This window comes from Schistocerca serialis, chromosome 2, assembly GCF_023864345.2.
Source record: "Schistocerca serialis cubense isolate TAMUIC-IGC-003099 chromosome 2, iqSchSeri2.2, whole genome shotgun sequence".
Lineage (NCBI taxonomy): Eukaryota > Metazoa > Arthropoda > Insecta > Orthoptera > Acrididae > Schistocerca > Schistocerca serialis.
In genome coordinates this window covers 605,863,640-605,890,002 of record NC_064639.1, presented here as the reverse complement: position 1 = coordinate 605,890,002, position 26,363 = coordinate 605,863,640, and the positions used below count along the sequence as shown (strand labels likewise).

The 26,363-nt window shown below is 42.5% G+C and overlaps 1 protein-coding gene across 1 annotated transcript in view; it reads right to left on the bottom strand.

Moving 5' to 3' along the window:
* Positions 1-26,363, bottom strand: part of LOC126456273 (G-protein coupled receptor GRL101-like) — a 568,827-nt gene that overhangs the window by 316,994 nt on the left and 225,470 nt on the right. The window contains exon 3 of the mRNA XM_050092025.1: positions 10,036-10,140. Within this exon, the coding sequence (XP_049947982.1) occupies positions 10,036-10,140 (105 nt within the window). The remainder of the gene's footprint in view (positions 1-10,035; positions 10,141-26,363) is intronic.

Here is a 26,363-nt window from a genome sequence, read left to right as displayed (position 1 = left end):
TCTTCTGGTCAAGTTGTGCCAGTCACCTGACCAGAAGTCTTGTTCCTCCTGCCACCGAACTTCACTAATTCCCACAATATCTAACTTTAACCTATCCATTTCCCTTTTTAAATTTTCTAACCTACCTGCCCGATTAAGGGATCTGACATTCCACGCTCCGATCCGTAGAACGCCAGTTTTCTTTCTCCTGATAACGACATCCTCTTGAGTAGTCCCCGCCCGGAGATCCGAATGGGGGACTATTTTACCTCCGGAATATTTTACCCAAGAGGACGCCATCATCATTTAATCATACAGTAAAGCTGGATACCCTCGGGAAAAATTACGGCCGTAGTTTCCCCTTGCTTTCAGCCGTTCGCAGTACCAGCACAGCAAGGCCGTTTTGGTTATTGTTACAAGGCCAGATCAGTCAATCATCCAGACTGTTGCCCTTGCAACTACTGAAAAGGCTGCTGCCCCTCTTCAGGAACCACATGTTTGTCTGGCCTCTCGACAGATACCCCTCCGTTGTGGTGCTCAACAACTATAACAAACCTTTAATGACAGAAATTTTGTCCGCACTACTTCTAGCCTTTTTTTAAACTATACCTCCCCGTTTTGTGATTTTTGAACTGTGTACTCGCTATTAGCAGCTGAATGTAATGCAGAGCTACGCTACTATTTGCCCCCTCTCACTCCTACTATCAAGCCGATATTGTGCTTTAAGTTCATCCATAGGACTTTCCACTACTATAGAGTTTCAATCAGTCATGGTTGTTAGATTTTGATCTCCATTTACGGGAGATATTATGTTCAATATACTTACACAGTTTTTCTATCTCTTCATCTTCTGCATGTGACGTCTACATCTACATCTACGTGATTACTCTGCTATTCACAATAAAGTGCCTGGCAGAGGATCAATGAACTACCCTCAAGCTGTCTCTCTACTGTTCCACTCTCGAACGGCACGCGGGAAAAACGAGCACTTAAATTTTTCTGCGCGAGCTCTGATTTCTCTTATTTTATCGTGATGATCATTTCTCCCTATGTAGGTGGGTGCCAACAGAATGTTTTCGCAGTCGGAAGAGAAAACAGGTGATTGATATGTCATGAGAAGATCCCGTCGCAACGAAAAGCCCCTTTGTTTTAATGATTGCCACTCGAATTCACGTATCATGTCTGTGACACTATCTCCCCTATTCCGCGATAACACAAAACGAGTGGCCCTTCTTTGTACTTTTTCGATGTCATCCGTCAGTCGCACCTGATGCGAACCCCACACCGCACAGCAATACTCCAGAATAGGGTGGACAAGCGTGGTGAAAGCAGTTTCTTTAGTAGACCTGTTGCACCTTCTAAGTGTTCTGCCAATGAATCGCAGTCTTTGGTTTGCTCTACCCACAATATTATCTACGTGATCGTTCCAATTTAGGTTATTCGTAACTGTAATCCCAAAGTATTTAGTTGAATTTACAGCCTTCAGATTTGTGTGACTTATCGCGTAATCGAAATTTTCTGATTTCTTTTAGTACTCATGTGAATAACTTCGCACTTTTCCTTATTCAGGGTCAATTACCACTTTTCGCACGATACAGATATCTTATCTAAACCATTTTGCAAGTCGTTTTGATCATCTGATGACTTAACAAGACAGTAAATGACAGCATCATCTGCAAACAATCTAAGATGGCTTACTCAGATTGTCTCCTATATCGTTAATATAGATCAGGAACAATAGAGGGCCTATAACACTTCCTTGGGGGACGCCGGATATTACTTCTGTTTTACTCGATGATTTTCCGTCTATTACTACGAACTGTGACCTTTCTGACAGAAAATCACGAATCGAGTCGCACAACTGAGGCGATACTCCGAAGGCACGCAGTTTGGTTAGAAGACGCTTGTGAGGATCGGTGTCGAAAGACGTAGACATGTATAAATGATTTATTCCTGTAGGTATTGTTGATGAGAGCACCCCTGTCACTGAAATGTGCGCAGCTGGTCCCTCTCTGCCCTTTCTGCCCATTCATAACGAATACTGCTCCCTTTATGCAGTTTTCTCCTGCCGTTGAAATTGCTTTGTGTTCGTCTCAATAGAAATCGTTATTTTCTTTCCATTTCACTTCACCAGCACTCACTATATCTGCAAGTGGCGTTAAAAAGTAATGCAATAGTTTCTTTCTCGGCCAGTTTCCGTTGAAAAGATGCGGAATTCGTTGTGGGACATCGTGGAATATTTTCGCTGCTAGCCCTACAGTTTCATGTACCGTAGATATCGGCGCTATATTTAGCTTTAAAAATGGCGTAAATAACGGAGGGGCGTTCCAAGCAGAGAGTTGTTATTGACTCCCTTTTCGCGAAAAACCAGAGCGTCACAGATATATTTGTAGGCGCTTGCAGAATGTCTGCGGAGAGCTGTTACTGAACGAAAGCATGGTGAGTCGTTGACGGAGGCATCTGTCGTCATCTCTACAAGGTCACGCAAACCTGTCCTATCTCCCGCGTACCGGCAGGCTGCACACACCTGTGATTCCTGCAATGTTCGAACGTGGGGACACTCATTCGAGGGTGATCGCTGGATCACAATCAAAAGCCTCACTGAAGAAGTGGACGCCCCTGTTGGTAGTGCAGACACACTCGTGTAACAGTTGGACTACTCAAAGTGAAACGTCCCCTTAGAAAAATTTAATGAACTACTATGCAGATAAACCTCTTGCATTATTTGATTTTCAAACAGCTGAGCAGATCTGAACGTACTCAGACATTTCGCTCTTTACCTATTCTGATCAACACTAAACTGACACACAATATTTTTAGCGCAACGCAATCTGACTTTCAATAATCCCTACAAAAGAATGGCCCTGACTAACAATAACCTATACGTTTCACAAATCACTTACCTCACAAAAATCTTCGTTACTCGAACTACTGCAATACAGCGAGCGCCACTACTGCCAGCTAAATAAAAGATTCAAACTACTGAAGGCACTAACTACTGATAGGCATAGTTAGCAAATGGAAGATTTTGATAGAGAACAAACAATGTATTTACCTTAAAAGTGTTCAAAAGTTATAATATATATAGCAGTTCATGACATCCAGTCTTACAAATTTACTGTGTCTCTGATGAACACACGTCCAGATCATCCGCTCTCAAAACTCCGCCATTTCTCTCCCCACATTCACCACTGCTGGCGGCTCACCTACAACTGCGCAACGCTACGCGCTGTTAACATCCGGCTGCCCAACAATACAATAGCAAACAACAACGCAAACCAGCCACAGACTGCACACAGCACAGCCAGTGATTTTTATACAGAGCGCTACATGGCGTTATCAACATAAAAACCTAAACAGTCTTCCTACAAAAGGTGTGAGCGCACTGTGTTCCTCACTGTCTAACAGAAGACAATAAAGATCAACGAAGGACCATCTGTTTGATCCAATGAAGCATATATTCCTCGAGAAGCAGTTCGTGAATGACGACGATGATACTCATGCAGCAAGAGGTTCATTCCGACGTCGACCAGTACAGTGGTACAATGCGGGCATACAGGCCCTTCCAGTAAGGTAGCGTAAGGCGGTTGCATTGAGCAGAGATTTATGTTGGAAAACAGTGTTTTCTAGCCAAAGGAGTGCGTAATAGTATGGTGTACTGGAATCCTGAATAAAACCGACCTGCTTTCAAAAAAAAAAAAAAAAAGTTGTGTATTAGTTGTTGAATACACCCTCATACATTGATCCTTCGCATTTCACTTTCCAGTTTTGTTAGCTTACCTACCATAGATTTCTTACCTCCCACACTTAATCATACCATATCGTTGGTTATTCAAACTTCTTGTCATGCTCAACATACCTTGGGCAGTCACCTCCCGGAGATCCCAACAGATATCTAATCCGGAATATTTTGTGAATAGAGGGACCATCATATCAGTTTTCAGGTGTATACTACACACATCAAAAAAGTTTTGCATCACCTCGATCCCGAGAGTTCCGGAACCTGTACAGAAAATTGGTTTAGCGATCAACATAAACATCATTTCCGCCCGTATGATTGCTCATGAAAACCACACATTGCGTGTTGTACCACCGTACAGTGTCCAGATTGCTGTACACATCAGTATCTCTAATACCCAGTTGCACGTTCTCTTGCATTGATGCATGCATGTATTCGTCATGGCATACTATCCACAAGCTCATCAACGGCGACTCGGCGTAGATCCCTCAGAATGAGCGGTGGGTCACGTCGTTCGTAACCAGCCCTTTTCAATCTATCCCAGACATGTTCGATGGGGTTCACGTGTGGAGAGCATGCTGGCCACTCTAGTCGAGCAATATTGTTTTCCCGAAGGAAGTCATTGACAGGATGTGCAGAATGGTCGCGCGAAATATCGTCCATGAAGACGAATGCCCCGCTAATATGATGCCGATATGGTTGCACTATCGGTCGGAGGATGACATTCACGTATAGTTCAGTCATTACGGCGCCTTCCATGTCCACCAGCGGCGTACATCGGCACTGCATAATGGCACTGCATGACAGCAGGGAAGCTCCACCTTGCTGCACTCACTGGACAGCGTGTCTAAGGCGTTCAGCCTGACCAGGTTGCCTCCAAACACGTCTCCGATGGTTGACTTGTTGAAGACATATGCGACACTCATCGGTGAAGAGAAGTGACACCAATCCCGAGCGGCACATTCGGCAAGCTGCTGGGCCCATCTGTAGCGCGCTGCATGGTGTCGTGGTTGCAAAGATGGACCTCTCCGTGGACGTCGGAAGTGCAGTTGCGCATCATGTAGTCTATTGTGCACAGTTTGAGTCGTTACACGACGTCCTGTGGCTGCAAGAAAAGCATTTATCAATATGGTGGCGTTGCTGTCAGGGCTCCTCCGAGCCATAATCCGTAGGTACCGATCATCCACTGCAGTAGTTGCCCTTGGGCGGCCTGAGCGAGGCATGTCATCAACAGTTCCTGTCTCTTTGTATCTCCTCCATGTCCGAACTACATCGCTTTGGTTCACTCCGAGACGCCTGGACTCTTCCCTTGATACGAGCCCTTCCTGCACAAAGTAACAATGCGGACGCGATCGAAACGCGGTATTGACCGTCTAGGCATGGTTGAACTACAGACAACACGAGTGTGTACCTCTTTCCTGGTGGAATGACTGGAACTGATCGACTGTCGGACCCCCTCCGTTCAATAGGCGCTACTCATGCATGGTTATTTACATCTTTGGGTGGGGTTAGTGACATGTCTGAACAGTCAAAGGGACTGTGTCTGTGATATAATATCCACAGTCAACGTCTATTTTCAGGAGTTCTGGGAACCGAGGGGATGTGTGTATGTATAAGGAAAGATTTTGTGGCATGTTTCTCATTCAGAAGTAATATTTTTAATGATTGTTGTGTCTGTAAGAAGGGAAAAAGTCTAACCGCATGGGACAGCGTCGTAGCTTCCCATGATTTCAGTTGCTCACATTGGTTCGGACTGTCATTTCAATATGGAATCGATGGGTTCAAGGGAGCCATGACCAACAACATGCAGGATCTTTATGGCCCCAAGTGATTAGCATGCAAAAAGACCTACATCGTCACACTCGATCCCAAGCGAGTAGCACCTGGAAGGACCGACATCATGTTCGCCGCACTGTTCAAGATCAACCACGCACGTCGTGCACATTGTGTTAGGCAGTGGTCTTGTGTGTAGCTAAACTAGTATCCACATGGAAGGCGATATGACGTCTGGTGCATCACAGACAGTCAACATGGCGACGATTGTCACTGTAGCACAGAACGGGACGACGGGAGTGGTGCAGCCAATTATAGCACTCCAACCTGTAGTGGCACTACACCGTCTTTTCAGTCAAATTATGGTTTTTCGCACGGCATCGCCATTGTCTTGCAATGTATGCAGAGAACTTCTGTGAGGCTTGGAAGGTTGGAGACAGGTATTGGCTGCAGTGAAGTTGTGAGAATGGGTCATGAGTCAAGGTGAATAGCTCAGTTGGTAAGAAACTTGCCAACGGTAGACAGATGAAATCTGCAAGGAAGTTTCATGACGGCGGGCACTCCGCCGACAAGGGTAAAAATTCATTCTATAAAGTGATGCTGATCAAACAATTCAACAGCAACGCGAGATAAAACGATAGAATTCAACTGTAAAACAAGTAAACGAGCCGGCCGCGGTGGTCTAGCGGTTCTAGGCGCTCAGTCCGGAACCGCGCGACTGCTACGGTCGCAGGTTAGAATCCTGCCTCGGGCATGGATGTGTGTGATGTCCTTAGGTTAGTTAGGTTTAAGTAGTTCTAAGTTCTAGGGGACTGATGACCACAGATGTTAACTCCCATAGTGCTCAGAGCCATTTGAGCCATTTTTGAGCCAAGTAAATGAATCCAGCTTATATTGACAACAGCAGTCGACTAGATATTAACCGTGCAGTATATGGCGAAACTGGCCTTAAGAAGTGAAATAAATTTCAATGATATGCAGTATTGGACGGTATACCTCGACAGAATAAATAAAATAGAGATTTAAAGGCGATAAATATGCGTATATGGAGAATAGCCACAAAAGGATTCAAAGAATGTCGAGTGATTCAGAGTTGAAAAGGAACTGCTAAAATAGTATCAGTGGTATGATCTTCAGCAATTAATATCGGAAGTTACAGATGACTGGAAATGTCATCGGTAAAAGATGACGATAATTTTTGATAACATAATGAAGACCTGGCTATCCACTTGAAATCGTCTAATAAAAGAGATTATCAAAACGGACAAATTACCGGCAGTCAACTATATGGTATACATTTCAATGAGTTCAGCATAGTCGCTGTCTGCCCAAATTAAAATATTCTGCCAACGATTCTGGGCAGTTAATAATCTATGTGGCGGACGCTTTTTTTTCTTTAACGAATACCGATGCCAACGACATAACAAATTTCAGATCATGCTTGTAATTTACAGATTAAACTAATGTTTAATATTCCTAAAACATATGTGTTTCGGTTCTAGGCGCTTCAGTCTGGAACCGCGCGACCGCTACGGTCGCAGGTTCGAATCTTGCCTCGGGCAGTGATGTCCTTAGGTTAGTTAGGTTTAAGTAATTCTAAGTTCTAGGAGGTGGATGACCTCAGATGTTAAGTCCCATAGTGCTCAGAGCCAATAATCTATATGTTACAAACTTACATCGTTCCTTGAAAACGACGTAAAACGACGTAAATATCGACCTTTCGCAAAGAAATATCCCTCGCCATAGCGTTGGGTGAACACAGCTCATTACAATAAAACATGATAAGCTAGAATCAGTGGTACACGATCTAATGAGTCGGAATATTACCATTGTTCTGATTTGTGGACACGATTTAATAAGGACATGAATATATTCCAATAACTTATCTAATTCTTGTTGTTTTTCTAGATAAATCGCTAACTGGACAGGAAAAGAAAATATTAAACTAATATTGCTTCTATGCAGTATGTTGTCATGAAGACCTTTCAGAGAACTCTAGCTATATTATTGATCATCTATGTCCGATACTCAAACGATCATTGTCTCAAGGCGATTGGAAGAATTCGTCCTTCGTAAGTCAGGCGCCTAAAGAAGATGGAGGAAGGATAACGACCGCCGCTAGTTTTACCAAGTCTCTGTTCGCTGTGGGGTACCACCTTTCGCGCCCCAGTGAGAAAAGGGCCGCTCTGCTCCATACGTCACGCTAGAGGTATCCTAAGGGCAGTTCTCTTTGCAATGGTTTGAAGGGCACGGGTGTTGACATTTCCGGGGAGTTGAAACAGCAAGTTACAGCCGTAAGCCATGACAAAAGCAAGCAGTTCGAGTCCGTAAATATCACGTTTGCAACGTTCATGGATCTGTGTAATTTACCGCGCTGGCTTATATTGGAAAGACGACTTCTTCCTCTACATGAAGACCAGCTGATTATACGGGTTGACTGATTCAGTGGTTTCTACCACTAAGTAGTACTTCGTTTGCCACCGTCCCATGTACACAAGACGCAAGTCGCATTGCGCTAATAACGGCTGCTGAACGATATAGGTAAGTTACGGTAAGCTTACACACACGGCTTCCTGTACGTAGTACCCTTCCTTATTCCAAACAGATTATGCACGTTCTCATTAGGTCTAGCAGTTGACGAAATCACACACAGTGGGCTGAATATTGCAATAGAATGAAAGACTCAAGAGGGTGCAAAATGTACGTTACATTCATGTACATTAAAAAATGGATCCATACGTATACCCATGTATGTTCCACATCTCCTCCTATACCCCTGGGCCAATTTCAAGCAAACTTTGTATCGCTTACAGTCTGGAAACAGTTGCTGTCGGTGTAAGAACCACCTACCTCTCATGACGTCATAATCAAACCGATGCATGAAAAACCGCCGCATCATTTATGATGCTTAAATTTATTACTTCTGTGCCACTAATTCTGTGAGAAATAAATTTCGCAGACAGTATCCTGATATTCATGGGGCCTTTATGGTCTGAGGAACGTTTTCGTGGCGGCCTCTGGGTGATCTCATCAGTCTGAAAGGCTCAACGGATGAACATACGTATGCGTCTATTTTGGAGACCAAGTCCACCTCTGCATGCAGTTTGTTTTTCCTCTGCACGGTGGAATCTGCCGGCAAGGGCTTGAAACGTGTCACACGGCTCGCAGGAGCGTTTACCGTACTCCTCTGACCACCAAACCCTTGGATTTAAACTTAATCGAGAATTTGCGCAGTACCTCGATTGGGCTGTTCGCTCCTTAAATCCTCAACCGTGAAACCTGGAGCAGCGGGCCACCTCACTGGACTCCGCAACCCTCCACATACCTGTCAATGCCCTCCAGAACTTCATCGACGCTCTTCTTGCACCTATCGCATCTGGCCACGCTGCAATAGTTGGGTATTCAGGCTTTTGACAGGTGGACAAATTAAAGTAAGTGGAATGTATAGTAGGAATCTAACTTTCGATAAACGGATAGGGTATTACGAACACATCGTCCCTTGTCTTTTCAGTCACAATATGAGTTGACAAGTTTGTAGATGTTTTGTAGCGAAAGTGTTGGAACTTAGGTATAGCGCAGCATAAGGTAAACGAGAGTCAACAACTCATCGAATAAAAGTTCACATTTCTACCAGGTTACCCGTTCAACTTTTAATTGGTATCTTCTCTTATCTTCGAATCAAATGGGGGCTCTTTGACTCTAAAACAGTATTACATTCGTTCCTAAAGAGGAGAAGACGATTGGAAGTACACCTGTAAATTCTCATTGTTAAACGAGTGACAGGGTGGGATAATTTGAATGGTAGCCCATAGTAAAACTTTGCTATGTTTACGCCCTCAAATACGATTTAATCGAATATTATTAGACAGGATGTTCTCCAGCAATGTGGCAGCGTGACACAACGCTTATCCGGTTCATCAGGGATTTGGCACGATTCCGGCGGTAATGCCGGCCGGTGTGGTCGAGCGTTTCTAGGCGCTACAGTCTGGGACCGCGCGACCGCTACGGTCGCAGGTTCGAATCCTGCCTCGGGCATGTATGTGTGTGATGTCCTTAGGTTAGTTAGGTTTAAGTAGTTCTAAGTTCTAGGGGACTGATGACCTCAGAAGTTAAGGCCCATAGTGCTCAGAGCCATATGAACCGGCGATAATATGTGGACGTAATACGTAATCTCTATGACTGATTATGAACAAAGGTAGTGGATATATTTGCTGGAGTCGAAATATCAGTTAAATGAAGCTACTTTGCACATTTAATGAAGAGATACTATCTACACCGTTATTACATGGGTTTAGTGTGAGTACAAATGATTTTGTTTGTTCGTTTACATTATAAACTGGAGAGGAATGGTTAATAAAATATGACTGTGCTTTGTTGATAATTATTTAACGAAGAAACCAAGTCTATTGAGAGCAATAAAGCCTCCTTTCAAATACCAAAAGTAAGGCAACAGGTAACTACATCACACTGTTGTCCCAGCAGGAGAGCGGCAATGAGCGTTTGACGGCCAGGTGCAGAATGTGTATGAAGGTCTGGATACTCACCACAGCCGGTTTCGTCCTCCTGATCAGGACAGTTGGGTTCGCGATCACAGCGTCGTACCAGGTCGATGCAAGAGTTACTGCACCGGAATTCATTTGGGAGGCAACCTGAAAGCAAAGAAGAAGAAACACTTGTTATGGTGCAGTATATTACATCAAACAAGTTACAACTGTTTAAACAAAAACAACAATTAAACAGAATAAATGCCACAGAGGCGGAAAAGGTGTCAAGAGTGAAATACAAACAAAATCATCAGAAAATGTGCGGAAGGGCAATGCAGTCTGAGTACTACATCGATCGCCCTCTGGTTAACCATTTACTAATGCTATACGATATTGCAGTGTCTGTGTTTCTGATTACGGTGCAAGGTTTGTGGTTAGCCATTTATTAAGACTATATGATACTGCAATGCCTGTGTTATTGTGATCACGATGCAAGTTTCCTTTGGACATGCATGCGTCTGCCGCTGCCGTGCAATCGACTTTCAAGTAAAACGTCAGACCTGTTCGGGAAAATACAGGATGGTCCATTGATCGTGACCGGGTCCGAATATCTCACGGAATAAGCGTCAAACAAAAAAACTACAAAGAACGAAACTTGTCCAGCTTGAAGGGGGAAACCAGATGGCGCTATGGTTGGCCCGCTAGATGGCGCTGCCATAGGTCAAACGGATATCAACTGCGTTTTTTTAAATAGGAACACCGATTTTTATTACCTATTCGTGTAGTACGTAAAGAAATATGAATGTTTTAGTTGGACCACTTTCTTCGCTTTTTATTTCGTGAGATATTTGGCCCGGTCACTATCAATGGACCACCCTGTACATAATGGATGTACGAGTACAAGTCATAGACACATGACTGACGACATATGGAAGTTTGGGTCTGCACGCGAGTCGTGCACGGGTAGCCAAATGGTAAGGCGACCGCTCGCGATAAGCAGGAAATCCGGGTCTGAATTCCGGTGCGCCACAAATTTTCTACAGCTGATAGCACTCCTTATTCTCAATTGCGAATTCATTTGATGTATCTACTGAGACATCTTCGAAACATGTCCGTGTGTGTGTGGGATGGGAGTCGGGCAGTAAAGGGGAAACGGGGACTACATGGCATTAATTTTGAGCGGTGACGTCCCTAAATGACGGGCAAAAAGTTCTCATTACTTTCATCTCGCCCATATTGCCGAAGATATTCGTCTTAGTATATGTGCTCATATGTAAGCCCATCATAGTACAGTAAAGAGTGAAAAATGGTGTCAAATCATTCGAAAGACAGTAAAAGATTACATTAACATTGAGGATATTCGCTTGCAGAAAAAGGAAAAACAAATTATGCCATTATCGAGAAAACACCTCACAATATAAATATTATCTTCTTGTTTCACTATCTTCATTTCAAATCTTGTGCCGCAAGCGTTACCTGTGACCAGCTTTCCGAGAGAAATGAACTCAGCCCGCTGTTATAGATGTATGATTAATAAAAGTTTACCCTCGTATACAGGTTTACAAAATCAGTCTTATTTCTCCGTAGATACCTACCGAAATGTAAAGTACTTTCTAGTCTTTATGGAAGCGTTTCTCTAAGAAAGCTATGAACAGTAGCGCAAAATACGAGGCACTTTTTCTTTAATTGTATGGCGAACTTGAGTCGTGTTGAATTCAAGGAACTACTTTGCATTACTTCTCCAAGGTCATTCTCTACACCTTGTTATCGTTACCCGGAAAGGAGGTTTATTTTCTCGAGGGGAAGTAAGTCTAAGTGTTTCTTTCCCAGAAGCGAAAAGCATAAAAGAGAGATATTGTCGTCTCGGTCGGAAGCCGTTAGAAGGATTCCGGAGACGGAAACACAAGTCTGGAGATCTGACAACAAGTGAAGCACGATGAGAAAAGATCGCTTCTTAAATGATTCTCGGAATAACAAGTTCAGAGAAGCGACAAGACGTCTTACAATCTGCAGCCAATGTTGTTATCTCAACATCCACATACTTGGATCTCCAGAGACTGTAACTGCTGCATACAGTGATAGAGGAATCTGGGTAATTTTCTGCAGTCGTTATGTGTGCGTCCGTAAAGTCTTTGTAATAGCTGTCAACCTGCCTGTTGTTGATGAAGAAACAAACTGTCAATTAGACAGTTCAATGTAATATCGAGCGCAGCAGTTGCGAAATATTAAGAACATTACCTCAAGTGGCTTAGGGACACTCTGCAAACTTAAACTAGTATTATTAGGCTGGAATTTTAACCCTCTTTGCCATTCAAACAAGTTCATTAGCCCTCGTACCATATCTCCAGAGCAGGGGGCAGCCCGTTGCGTGTCTGAGAAACGCTGCATGCTATGATACCGTCCACCTTTCGGCACTCGGTCCTAGAAGGGTATATCAGTCTCCTAACAGTTTACCTTTTATTGGTACCTGTTGTTTGTTTTCCCATGTTTTCTTTCTCATTTATTAGGATATTTAGTCTAGCAGACCACAATCGGTGTTTTTTACAGTGCTTGAGAGCAGTAACCGTATCATGTTTACAGACATTGCACGGAGTTTGATCTACCCGTATTGAAAAGCTAGAAAGGCGAAAAAGCCCATCTGAAGGGGCATCTTATATAGAAGTCCTTAGTGTGTGAGACATTTCATGAATCGATGATTGAATCTCTACGATTCAATGCGCTACATCAGCGTATGTTTCAGAATGTTAGCTTCCAACATCAGATGAACAACTTAAATGTTTCGACTGACGTATAAGCAACTTCTGTTTGCTGCAGAATCTTTGAACATATTCTCAGTTCGAATATAATAAACTGTCTTGAGACTAAGAAGCTTATACGCACGAATCAGCATGGTTTTAGAAAGCATCGCTCGTGCGAAACTCAGCTTGCCCTTTTCTCACGATGTACTTAGAACTATGGATGAAGGGCAACAGGCTGATTCCATATTTCTAGATATCCGGAAAGCATTTGACGCGGTGTCCCATAGCAGGCTGTTAACGAAGGTACTAGCATGCGGAATAAGTTCAGAAATATGTGAGTGGCCTGAAGACTTCTTAAATAATAGAACCCAGTACGCTGTCCACGACGGCGAGTGTTCATCAGAGACAAGGGTATTAGGAGTGTCCCATGGAATGTGATAGGACTGCTATTGTTCTCTATATACTTAAATGATTTGGCTCAGAGTGGGTAGCAATCTGCTGTTTGCTGATGATGCCGTGGTGTACGGTAAGGTGTCGAAGTTGAGTGACTGTAGGAGGATACAAGACGACGCAGACGAAAATTCCTGTTGGTCTGGTGAATGGGAGCTAGCTCCAGATGTGTAAAAATGTGCGTTAACGCGGATTAACAGGAAGAACAAACCTGTAACGTTCAGATGCGGTATTACTAGGGCCTTGTTTGACGCAGTCAATTCGTTTAAATATACGTGCATAACGTTGCAAAGCGATATGAGGTGGAACAAGCATGTGAAAACTGTGGTAGGGAAAGCGAATGGTCGGCTTCGGTTTACTGGGAGAATTTTAGGAAAGAGTGGTTCACTTGCAAAGGAGACTCCATATAGAACGCTGGTACGATCTGTTCTTCAGTACTGCTCGAGGTTTGGGGAGCCGTGCAACGGGGAAGGGATTGAAGGAAGTCACCGAAGCAATTCAGAGGTGGGCTGCTAGATTTGTCACCGGAAGGTTCGAACAACACGTAAGTGTTCCGGAGATGCTTCGGCAATTCAAATGGGAATCACTGGAGGGAAGGCAACATTATTTTTAGATAAACACTATTGATAAAATTTAGAGAACCGGCATTTGAGCCGGCCGCGGTGGTCTCGCGGTTCTAGGCGTGCAGTCCGGAACCGCGCGACTGCTACGGTCGTAGGTTCGAATCCTGCCTCGGGCATGGATGTGCGTGATGTCCTTAGGTTAGTTAGGTTTAAGTAGTTCTCAGTTCTAGGGGACTGATGACCACTGCTGTTAAGTCCCATAGTGCTCAGATCCATTTGAACCTTTTGAATCGGCATTTGAAGCTGACTGCCAAACAATTCCACTACTGCCGACATACATTGCGTGTAAGGACCACTAAGATAAGGTACGAGAAATTAGGGCTCATACGGAGTCAGACAGTCATCTTTCTCTCCCTCTGTTTGAGAGTGGAATAGGGAAGGAAATGACTAGTAGTGGTACAGGGTACCCTCCGCCACGCACCGTACGGTGGCTGGCGGAGTTTCTCTGTAGATGTAGCTGCAGAAGTAGCTAACAAGGGACAATTTTTTGGAGCCTCGCTATGAAACGTAAGGTGAAGCATAGTGCGAGTAGGCCAGTTTTTATTATCTCGATGTGTCCAGAAAAATTTACCACGCAAAATGTGACAGTAAGCGAAACAGACTACTGCAACTACTGCAAGCGCCACATCATAACTTGGCGAGAAGAACAAGGTGCTTCGGCAGTTAATATTGGAGAACCTGTAGGTTATTTATATTGAGTTAATGAGTGATCCTGTATTATTGACTGACCTGTAGCAATCTGTTGCAGTACACATTTACCGCTCAAGAAACAAGTAAATTGTTTCAGTTGGAAGCTATTTTATACCAGAATTGAAAGACTAACACTAAAAACGCATTCCTTTTTTGTCATATAACCGTATGTGCATTCTGCAGGCTCCAAGCCACAGAATTATTCTAAGGTTCACCACGGTCTGAATAATTTACAAATTAAAGAAATATTTCACTACATATGAAAGTTGTTCACAGGCACAGCTGAACCTGACACTTTATTGTAAGTAGGTCTTCAGCCAATTATCGTTTTACTTTGTATTCTCAGTATCATGCATTAAAAGCACAAGAAATCTTAGTCTTGGTGTACGGGGAATTTATGCATATTTCATAAACAGGTCGTCTGATCTTTTCATTAACGAATTATCATTAGAGCTAGACGACTGTTCGTAATGAGAATGACTGGCTACTTTTTAATACTACAGGCAACAAAATAATAATTTTGAAACGTGAATATTTGCTTGCTTCACTTCTGCTAAACGGCTTTACATACGTGGCTCTGAACCAATATCCAAATAAAATAGAATGACATTGATTTTAAGAAGATTGTATTAAGTATTACCTGCTACTGTGATCTCTAAATACCACAATTAATATCAGCTGAATAAAGTAATAAAACTGAAATAATTCTACTGCCAATTCTAATAATACTTTGATAATTCTTCTTCTGCAAAGTTTCTTCATCTACATGTAATATTGCACACATGTTAATGATAGACAAATACATTGTTTTCTTCGCTTATGTTTTCGATGTAGTCTCTGGTTTAAGGCTGCAAACATCTTGTAGTACATTGCCCATAGTTCAACAGAAAGCTTCCAGTGATGTAACTATTTCCTGAACCACCACTCACAGTACGTTTTCACTTTCGGTGTACATTTTTTCGTGCGTACTGCATTATCTGACTCAGTGAAATTAGGGTTTGTAGAAAAGTTAAAGTTTCTAATTCATCTTTTAAAATCTAGATAACAAATTAAATTTCAGTTGTGCACCTCTTACAGAACCCATGAATATCTCAGAATATGGTCTACCAATGAGCTCGAATGCAATGAGAATGCCTGCAACAATGTTCCTTGTGATATCAATAATAAATTTTTTGGTGTTGAGTTTCAAATGTAGCGAGCTCCGTTGGGTGCAATAAACGTGGGATGAAGCATTCCGTTTAAGATCGAAACAGAAGCCATGGAATGAAAATATCTGCAGTCTACGCGACACCATGCAAGAGAAAGTAATTGAGCCTAGGCATATTCACATGGACTGTACTCCGTCTGCAATCATAGCGGAATGTTTGGAGTCCAACTATAGCGATTTAACACCTTACTGTCCCTGATTGTATTTCGCAAAGTGTTTATTTTAATCCTCTTATAACACTACTGCTTCACTTGTTATACCGGCATGAAGTTTAGCCTAGTGACGACAATATTTATTTCTGTCACAAGGCAGCCACGTATAACACTACTGCCGTAGTAAATTTGCCAAATATGGCCTTAACTTGCGGTACATGTTAGTTTAGAAAACTGACCGAGTTTACCTAACGGAAAGATTGGTATTGAACCAACCTTAATTTCGTAATAATAGCTGTAGGTAGACAGAAGAAAGAAACAATTTTGCAAGAAGTAACAGCAACTGATTACTGGTAAATGAAATAGTTACACGGTCGCCAGCCTAATCAGACATAATAATGTAAAAACCTTATTTACAAAGAACCTATTTTTACTAATTCAAAAAAAAAATGGTTCAAATGGCTCTGAGCACTATCGGACTTACCTGCTGTGGTCATCAGTCCCCTAGAACTTAGAACTACTTAAATCTAACTAACCTAAGGACATCACAAACACCCGTGCCCGAGGCAGGATTCGAAACTGCGACCGCAGCGGTCGTTCGGTTCCGGACTGTAGCGCCTAGAATCGCTCGGCCACCCAGGCCGGCTTACTAATTCAAAACAAACTTTCATTAAATACTGTTCTGTGAAGTGCAATGAACACACGCAATTGGACAAATTACACAGTGTATAGCTTTAGCAGTAAAGCAGTCACGAGATTTGCAAATGAGCTCTTTCTCTTGTTTACTTTAATCATTGCTTTTGCGTTTAACTAATATAATCTAAACTTGCTCTTCACAACCCACACAAGACCAGATAGCACATGATAATAGTCAAGTACAATTAATACAAACATTTACAATACAAAAGCTATAAGGAGACACAGCATACAAACCTTCTACCTTTGCTTCTCAGTAATCATTTAAAGATTCACCAGCTAGAAACCTACTAATCTGATTTATCCTACCTCTTGTGAAGCGAGTAGTTTTGAAAACAACTTTAAAGCAACAAACATTAGAACACTTTTGTTTTCAAAGTAATACTCTTTCCTAAACTGATATTTAAGTTCAATTTCTAGTTAAATTTCAAAATACTCTCTTTTATATGTATGGAAAACAAGTAAATTTTACCCTGCGCATTAAGAGTACTGGCATAACTTTGCCACACATCAAACAAAACGCACTGTAAAACTGTTAATGCTTTTTATGCAAAGGACACTCTCGGATTTCATCACTTAAAGGAGAGGGTCCTACTAGGATAAGTGCGTAGGGCGGACACATTGTTCAAACACATTTCGAATATTAGTATTATATTTTCTCAGAACCAAACACAACATTACTGGTTCATACAGTAATACAGTTCTGACCTTTCGTATGTGTGACGAAGTGGTTGCGCAATCTTGGCGGCGAGCCACGGCGTCTAGGTGGTCTATCCATTGGCAATAATTAGCTCTATTTGCATCTTCTTGGCGTTGTTAATACCACTTTTAGAGCTTTTCCCAAATAGAGAGCACCCTTTTACAGCTGCGTATTAAAATACGAGGTCTTTCCATTCCAACTGCAATACCGTAAGTCTCACTCGGCAACTGCGCTGTTTATTTGTCAGTTACTGCCGACTGACTACTGTGTTCGCTCACTTGCTGCCCAGATCGAGCGCCACATCCACCTTTTCCTAACATGCCAACTCACTTCGGTTGCAAAGGGGAACTACTTTGGGTCTCTTTTTATACAGTACAAAGTCCCTATGAAGTATGAACCAGTTATTACATAATTGCCAGCAAACATATTTAAAAAAACTCATTATTTAAACATATTAAGAAGTCAACACAAATATACATAATTAAATACCGCTTCCCTCTAAATAATACAAAGAACTTAACTTGAAAAGAGTAAACATGTCACACTACCTTTCCACTTCTTTACAACAGATCAAAGACATCACATAGGTATATATATATATATATATATATATATATATATATATCCCCAAACCTTCATCCGTATATGCTTTCGACACGTGTATTGAACAAATCTCTTCTTGCCTCTCTCTGCTTCTACCTCTTTCTCCCTCTGTCCATTTTCACCTATTCCTGACCCTTTCTTTGTCCATTTGCTTCCCCCTCCCCCCTCTCCGGCCATATCTTCCATCCCACTTCCTCTGGCTATATCCTCCATCTGAGCCTCCACCTCCTCCTTTCACACCTGACTGCAGTTAAATTTCTGCAACTTCCACCTGCCCATATATTTTGAAGTCTAAGATGTCGACTGAGCAGAAGAAAACAGTTTTTGGCCACTGTTTTCGGCCAGGAATTTAATGCTGTGAGACACAGACATTAAACGAAGTCATTGTTACAAAAGTAATAGTAACTCAAAGAGAAAGGAAAGATCGATGTTGGGCTACACAAAGAAAGACAGAAAGAGAACAGTTGATATCAGATACACAACAAAGGTCAGTGACATAATAGAACGTGTGACCCCCATGAAAATGGCAGTGGTGTGGTCATGACGTCCCGAAAAAAGGTGACAGGTGGTCGTAACAAGTACGTACACAATGGCGTTGATTGCATCGTAATATTCCCATTACATCCCGAGATATTGAGAGGCGCAGTTGACGCTTGAAACACCCGACATGCGCTGTTAGCGCATGTCCTGAGGCTCAGGCGTGAACCCCATGCTGCCCGTAATCGCGATGTGATTGACATGTCTAATCACAACTCCATACTTATCAAGAGGTCCGAAACGAATAATACGGTCTGCTGCCATCAACTCTCATAAGCACATAATGGTTTCCCTCTTGCACGTTTTACGTATCTACGTACACAATATGAACCAGTACCGATCGGTGTACACCCGTCAGGTTGTCTTATTTATCCTGCACACCTAAAATAAGGTTTATCTAATGCGTTGTATGACCCATTGTGCCTGTCGCGCAGGGCCTGGCTCTACCTAGTCAAATGTCCCACGTAGTTCCAACTACTGCCACAGTTACCACTTCGCCTTGTTTATGATTTGCGACCCATGCAAACTCCTGTACTCCACCACCCTCCGAGCATCCCATTTGTTGTTGCTTTGGCGTGCAGTACACCGCTTGTCAGTGTAGTCGTGCATCAGAGTAATCTAGTGACAGCACGGAGGTAGTACACATTGTGAATAAACGTTGTGTTGTGGAACTTATACTGTACAGTACAATGTACACACATGAAGATATGGTAGAAATGCTGCTGATCTATGGATAATGTACGTTGACGGGAAATACGTTATGAGATTGCTTGTTTGTTGATAGTACTGTCAGCGAACATTATGATTATTAAGTTAATATGTCTGTTTTCTACCCTACTCTACATACATGTAGGTGGACGAAATGCTGTTCAGGCAGAACGACTGTACAAAAGACGATTCCTTGACAAGCTATCGCCTTCGCGCCGGATGTTTGGTCGTCTCACATCTCGTCTACGGGAAACGGGAAGCTTAAATCCAAGACCTCGACATCGTCCTAGAACACGCACAGATGAACGTGCTGAAGTTGCTGTGCTCGCTACCATAGCTGTGAATCCTCAAATCAGCACACGTCAGACTGAACGTGAAGTTGGTGTGTCGAAATCAAGTGCACATCGTATTCTTAAACGTCATAAATTTCATCCTTACCATGTTCATTTACATCAGGGTCTTCATGGAAATGACTTCCGCAATAGGGTAACATTTTGTCGGTGGGCTCAGCAAAAACTTCTGACTAATCCAAATCTTTTTGCAGATGTTCTCTTCACCGACGAGGCATCATTCTCCAACAAAGGAATTGTCAATATGAAGAATATGCACTATTGGTCCGCTGACAATCCAAAATGGCTCCGTCAGGTAGAGCATCAAAAATGGTTCAAATGGCTCTGAGCACTATGGGACTCAACTGCTGAGGTCATTAGTCCCCTAGAACTTAGAACTAGTTAAACCTAACTAACCTAAGGACATCACAAACATCCATGCCCGAGGCAGGATTCGAACCTGCGACCGTAGCGGTCTTGCGGTTCCAGACTGCAGCGCCTTTAACCGCACGGCCATTTCGGCCGGCCAGGTAGAGCATCAACGTCCGTGGAAAGTTAATGTTTGGTGTGGGATTATTGGAGATACCATTATCGGACCTTTCTTTATAAATGGCATCCAAAATGGCAGACAATACTCGAGATTTATACGACACAATCTTCCTGTTCTCTTGGGCACCGTACCTCTGAACCGGAGAATGGTCATGTGGTATCAGCATGACGGATGCCCTGCACATAACGCCCTACGGGCACGACGACTTCTGAACCGTAAGTTCCCTCGTAGGTGGATTGGACGAGGTGGCCCAGTTAGGTGGCCTGCCCGATCTCCGGACCTTACACCGCTGGATTATTTTCTTTGGCGAGCAGTGAAGGATGCTGTTTACCAACACGAACCAACAACACCAGAGGACATGAAGCTACGCATTATTGATACTTGTACAGCCATCAAAGAGGAAACAGTAGCACGAAGTAGGGCATCCTTCATCCGCAGAGTGACCCTATGTATGCAAGCCAATGGGCATCACTTTGAGCATGAGATGTGAACGCTATCTTTAGTATGTAGTGCTGGTATCTCCAGTGGAAGTTTCTACAAAGGGCCATTTTACCCAGTGATGTTAAGAAACATTTGTTTGCAACAATTTGTCATTTAACGCATTAGATAAACATAACATTGATAATTATGTGATAATAAAACTAATTGGTTAAACATGTTTACATTCATCTTCTATCTCCTACCTGAACTTCCCAAATCAAAACATTTTTACCTTTTTTTTTTTTGTCATCAGTCTACTGACTGGTTTGATGCCGCCCGCCACGAATTCCTTTCCTGTGCTAACCTCTTCCTCTCAGAGTAGTACTTGCGACCTACGTCCTCAATTATTTCCTTGACGTATTCCAATCTCTGTCTTCCTCTACAGTTTTTGCCCTCTACACCTCCCTCTAGTACCATGGAAGTCATTCCTTCATGTCTTAGCAGATGTCCTATCATCCTATCCCTTCTCCTTATCAGTGTTTTCCACATATTCCTTTCCTCTCCGATTCTGCGTAGAACCTCCTCATTCCTTACCTTATCAGTCCACCTAATTTTCAACATTCGTTTATAGCACCGCATCTCAAATGCTTCGATTCTCTTCTGTTCCGTTTTTCCCACAGTCCATGTTTCACTACCATACAATGCTGTACTCCAGACGTACATCCTCAGAAATTTCTTCCTCAAATTAAGGCCGGTATTTGATATTAGTAGACTTCTCTTGGCCAGAAATGCCTTTTTTGCCATAGCGAGTCTGCTTTTGATGTCCTCCTTGCTCCGTCCGTCATTGGTTATTTTACTGCCTAGGTAGCAGAATTCCTTAACTTCATTGACTTCGTGACCATCAATCCTGATGTTAAGTTTCTCGCTGTTCTCATTTCTACTACTTCTCATTACCTTCGTCTTTCTCAGATTTACTCTCAAACCATACTGTGTACTCATTAGACTGTTCATTCCGTTCAGCAGATCATTTAATTCTTCTTCACTTTCACTCAGCATAGCAATGTCATCAGCGAATCGTATCATTGATATCCTTTCACCTTGTATTTTAATTCCACTGCTGAAACTTTCTTTCATTTCCATCATTGTTTCCTCGATGTACAGATTGAAGAGTAGGGGCGAAAGGCTACAGCCTTGTCTTACACCCTTCTTAATACGAGCACTTCGTTCTTGATCGTCCACTCTTATTATTCCCTCTTGGTTGTTGTACATATTGTATATGACCCGTCTCTCCCTACAGCTGACCCCTACTTTTTTCAGAATCTCGAGCAGCTTGCACCATTTTATATTGTCGAACGCTTTTTCCAGGTCGACAAATACTATGAAAGTGTCTTGATTTTTCTTTAGCCTTGCTTCCATTATTAGCCGTAACGTCAGAATTGCCTCTCTCGTCCCTTTACTTTTCCTAAAGCCAAACTGATCGTCACCTAGCGCATTCTCAATTTTCTTTTCCATTCTTCTGTATATTATTCTTGTAAGCAGCTTCGATGCATGAGCTGTAAGTTCATTGTGCGATAATTCTCGCACTTGTCAGCTCTTGCCGTCTTCGGAATTGTGTGGATGATGCTTTTCCGAAGGTCAGATGGTATATCGCCAGACTCATATATTCTACACACCAACGTGAATAGTCGTTTTGTTGCCACTTCACCCAATGATTTTAGAAATTCTGATGGAATGTTATCTATCCCTTCTGCCTTATTTGACCGTAAGTCCTCCAAAGCTCTTTTAAATTCCGATTCTAATACTGGATCTCCTATCCCTTCTAAATCGACTCCTGTTTCTTCTTCTATCACATCAGACAAATCTTGACCCTCGTAGAGGCTTTCAATGTATTCTTTCCACCTATCTGCTCTCTCCACTGCATTTAACAGTGGAATTCCCGTTGCACTCTTAATGTTACCACCATTGCTTTTAATGTCACCAAAGGTTGTTTTGACTTTCCCGTATGCTGAGTCTGTCCTTCCGACAATCATATCTTTTTCGATGTCTTCACATTTTTCCTGCAGCCATTTCGTCTTAGCTTCCCTGCACTTCCTATTTATTTCATTCCGCAGCGACTTGTATTTCTGTATTCCTGATTTTCCCGGAACATGTTTGTACTTCCTCCTTTCATCAATCAACTGAAGTATTTCTTCTGTTACCCATGGTTTCTTAGCAGTTACCTTCTTTGTACCTATGTTTCCCTCCCAACTTCTGTGATGGCCCTTTTTAGAGATGTCCATTCCTCTTCAACTGTACTGCCTACTGCGCTATTCCTTATTGCTGTATCTATAGCGTTAGAGAACTTCAAACGTATCTCGTCATTCCTTAGTATTTCCGTATCCCACTTCTTTGCGTATTGATTCTTCCTGACTAATGTCTTGAACTTCAGCGTACTCTTCATCACTACTATATTGTGATCTGAGTCTATTTCTGCTCCTGGGTACGCCTCACAATCCAGTATCTGATTTCGGAATCTCTGTCTGACCATGATGTAATCTAATTGAAATCTTCCCGTATCTCCCGGACTTTTCCAAGTATACCTCCTCCTCTTGTGATTCTTTAACAGGGTATTCGCTATTACTAGCTAAAACTTGTTACAGAACTCAATTATTCTTTCTCCTCTTTCATTCCTTGTCCCAAGCCCATATTCTCCTGTAACCTTTTCGTCTACTCCTTCCCCTACAACTGCATTCCAGTCGCCCATGACTATTAGATTTTCGTCCCCCTTTACATACTGCATTACCCTTTCAATATCCTCATACACTTTCTCTATTTGTTCATCTTCAGCTTGCGACGTCGGAATGTATACCTGAATTATCGTTGTCGGTGTTGGTCTGCTGTCGATTCTGATTAGAACAACCCGGTCACTGAACTGTTCACAGTAACACACCTTCTGCCCTACCTTCCCATTCATAACGAATCCTACACCTGTTATACCATTTTCTGCTACTGTTGATATTACCCGATACTCATCTGACCAGAAATCCTTGTCTTCCTTCCACTTCACTTCACTGACCCCTACTATATCTAGACTGAGCCTTTGCATTTCCCTTTTCAGATTTTCTAGTTTCCCTACCACGTTCAAGCTTCTGGCATTCCACGCCCCGACTCGTAGAACGTTATCCTTTCGTTGATTATTCAGTCTTTTTCTCATGGTAACCTCCCCCTTGGCAGTCCCCTCCCGGAGATCCGAATGGGGGCCTATTCCGGAATCTTTTGCCAATGGAGAGATCATCATGACTCTTCTTCAATTACAGGCCCCCTGTCCTGTGGATACACGTTACGTGTCTTTAATGCAGTGGTTTTCATTGCCTTCTGCATCCTCATGTCGTTGATCGTTGCTGATTCTTCCGCCTTTAGGGGCAATTTCCCACCCCTAGGACAAGAGAGTGCCCTGAACCTCTATCCGCTCCTCCGCCCTCTTTGACAAGGCCGTTGGCAGAATGACGCTGACTTATTATGCCGGAAGTCTTCGGCCGCCAATGCTGATTATTTATCAAAATTTAGGCAGTGGCGGGGATCGAACCTGGGACCGAAGACGTTTGGATTACGAATCAAAGGCGCTACCCCCCACTTTTTTTTTTTTTTTTATCGTTGTGTTTGGTCGTTGCGGACGTCGCAAGACATCCTGTTCAAGTTCGGTGGGTAATCGTTCCACTCAGTTTTTTATTACAGAGGCCAACCGGCTCTCTGACCTAACACGCTAAGCTACCTTGCCGGCTGTCCTAGACCACGGGAACCTCGCTAACAACGGTAAAACTTTTAGTCCACTTGCTCGTTTCACTAAAACCATCAACATGAATTTTACTATTACGAGTGAATGATTAACTGTCACTTGCGCTAGATCTACAGTAAAGTAAAGTTTTAACGTTGAACGGCATTACCTTTTTAGTAACGGATTAACGATAAGCGAAGTTAACTTTGTGACTAACGTTGCGGTACACAGATATGTTACAGAACCGCATCACCCCTAGCCTATGTTCCCGGGTTCGATTCCCGGCGGGGTCAGGGATTTTCTCTGCCTCGTGATGGCTGGGTGTTGTGTGCTGTCCTTAGGTTAGTTAGGTTTAAGTAGTTCTCAGTTCTAGGGGACTGATGACCATAGATGTTAAGTCCCATAGTGCTCAGAGCCATTTGAACCATTTTTGAACCTAGCCTATGGGATAAAGACCTGCTGGAATGTACGACGTTAATGCAGGATGGCAGTAGACCGTATTATTCGTTTCGGACCTCTTGATAAGTATGGAAGTGTGATTACGCATGTCAATCACATCGCGATTACGGGCAGCATGGGATTCACGCCTGAGCCTCAGGACGTGCGCTAGCAGCGCATGTAGGGTGTTTCAAGCGTCAACTTTGCGTCTTAATATCTCGGGATGTAATGGGAATATTGCGATGCAATCAACGCCATAGTGTATGTGCTTTGTCATGCTATGCATTGCTGAAGAAAAAATAGAGGAGGTCCATTTTAAAAAACGTAAGTTTGTGTTAAAAAACACATATGCTTTCGTTTTAGAATGTTTCCAAATATGTACATTCATGAGCCCCAGTCCTACATTGATACCGGTGAAAGTCGTTTTCCAATAGCTGTTATTGTTCCAGAGATATTTTGGGTGGACAAGATAGCTGGGACACCACATATATATATATATATATATATATATATAGGGTGAGTCACTACCTATTACCACCTAGAATAACTCCGAAAGCATGAGCATGATAATAGCCGTAAAATTTGCGGGAAAAATGTTGCATGAGACAAGGGGGGCCATAATATGACATTGGCTTTTTGTTGCTGGGTGGGCTCGCTTCAGAGATATGAAGGTCAACTTTTTTTTAATGGGATGCTGTAGATTGGTAGTTATTTTCTGATAGCGCCTATAAAGGCGCTTATGTCCTTTAGCGAATCTGCGACCATGTGTGCCACAAATAAATCACTCTTGTCTTAGCCATCACTGTTTCTTTTTACTTTTTACTCCTCATGGTACATTTCGCCTCAGTATAATCAGATCTATGGCACAAAATGCAACACGAGAAAAGAGGGAGAGGTATTTTTTGTACAGTGACGCAATAGAAAAAATATTACGTAAAACGAGATGGGGAAACAAGTGTGTGTACATGTCGCAATGCGTTGAGTTACATACGTCAGTGGAGACATCGTACCTAGTGAACGAGAAACATTCTTCTTCAACATCGATGACGGAACTGGCTCTTGCCATTCGGCATTTTATAAAGTAAACGACTTCTGCTTGACATCAGATATTTTAAATTACAGTATTTTGTCAAGACGTCAAGATACGCATGGATGGCTATTTTCAATACAAGAGGGAGAATGAACCTTTGTTACAAAAACCTGCAATGTTAACTAAAGTGTAAGGGAACAGTAACCTTTGTTATGACTACCTATTGGGAAGATCTTCCATGTCAACACGAGTAATGTGAAACATCTGGTATGCTGTCACCAAATTAGATGAAATGTCACGCAAATACACCCCATATTCAATGTCAGGTACTGAAAAATTTACACACTATAACAAAACTAGTTTTATAGACTAGATACTGTTTAGTCAGTTCATACTTAAAGGTGTAGTATTAGCTGATCTTTGTTTCAGTTGATATTCTCATATAGGATGTGCTCTATGCTGTCGAATTGTAAACAGTATTTGTTACTTCATTGACACTTATTTTATAGTTTGTAGACTAAGCAGTGCATATAGAGTAGTGGTGTGGTGCTCTGGCCTTACGTGGCTCTGTGGAGGTCAATTACTGTATATAACTGTCTTTCAGAGCAGTAGTTTTTGTTGCTTAGAATAATGGGGTTTTCACGATTAGATGATATGTTGGATGAGGATATTGGTTCGAATGCACTACGCCGCTTGCTTAGTTAATTCTCTTCCACCCTGCCTCTTCACACTCTCTCTATTTCTCTCCCCCGCCTCCCCCACT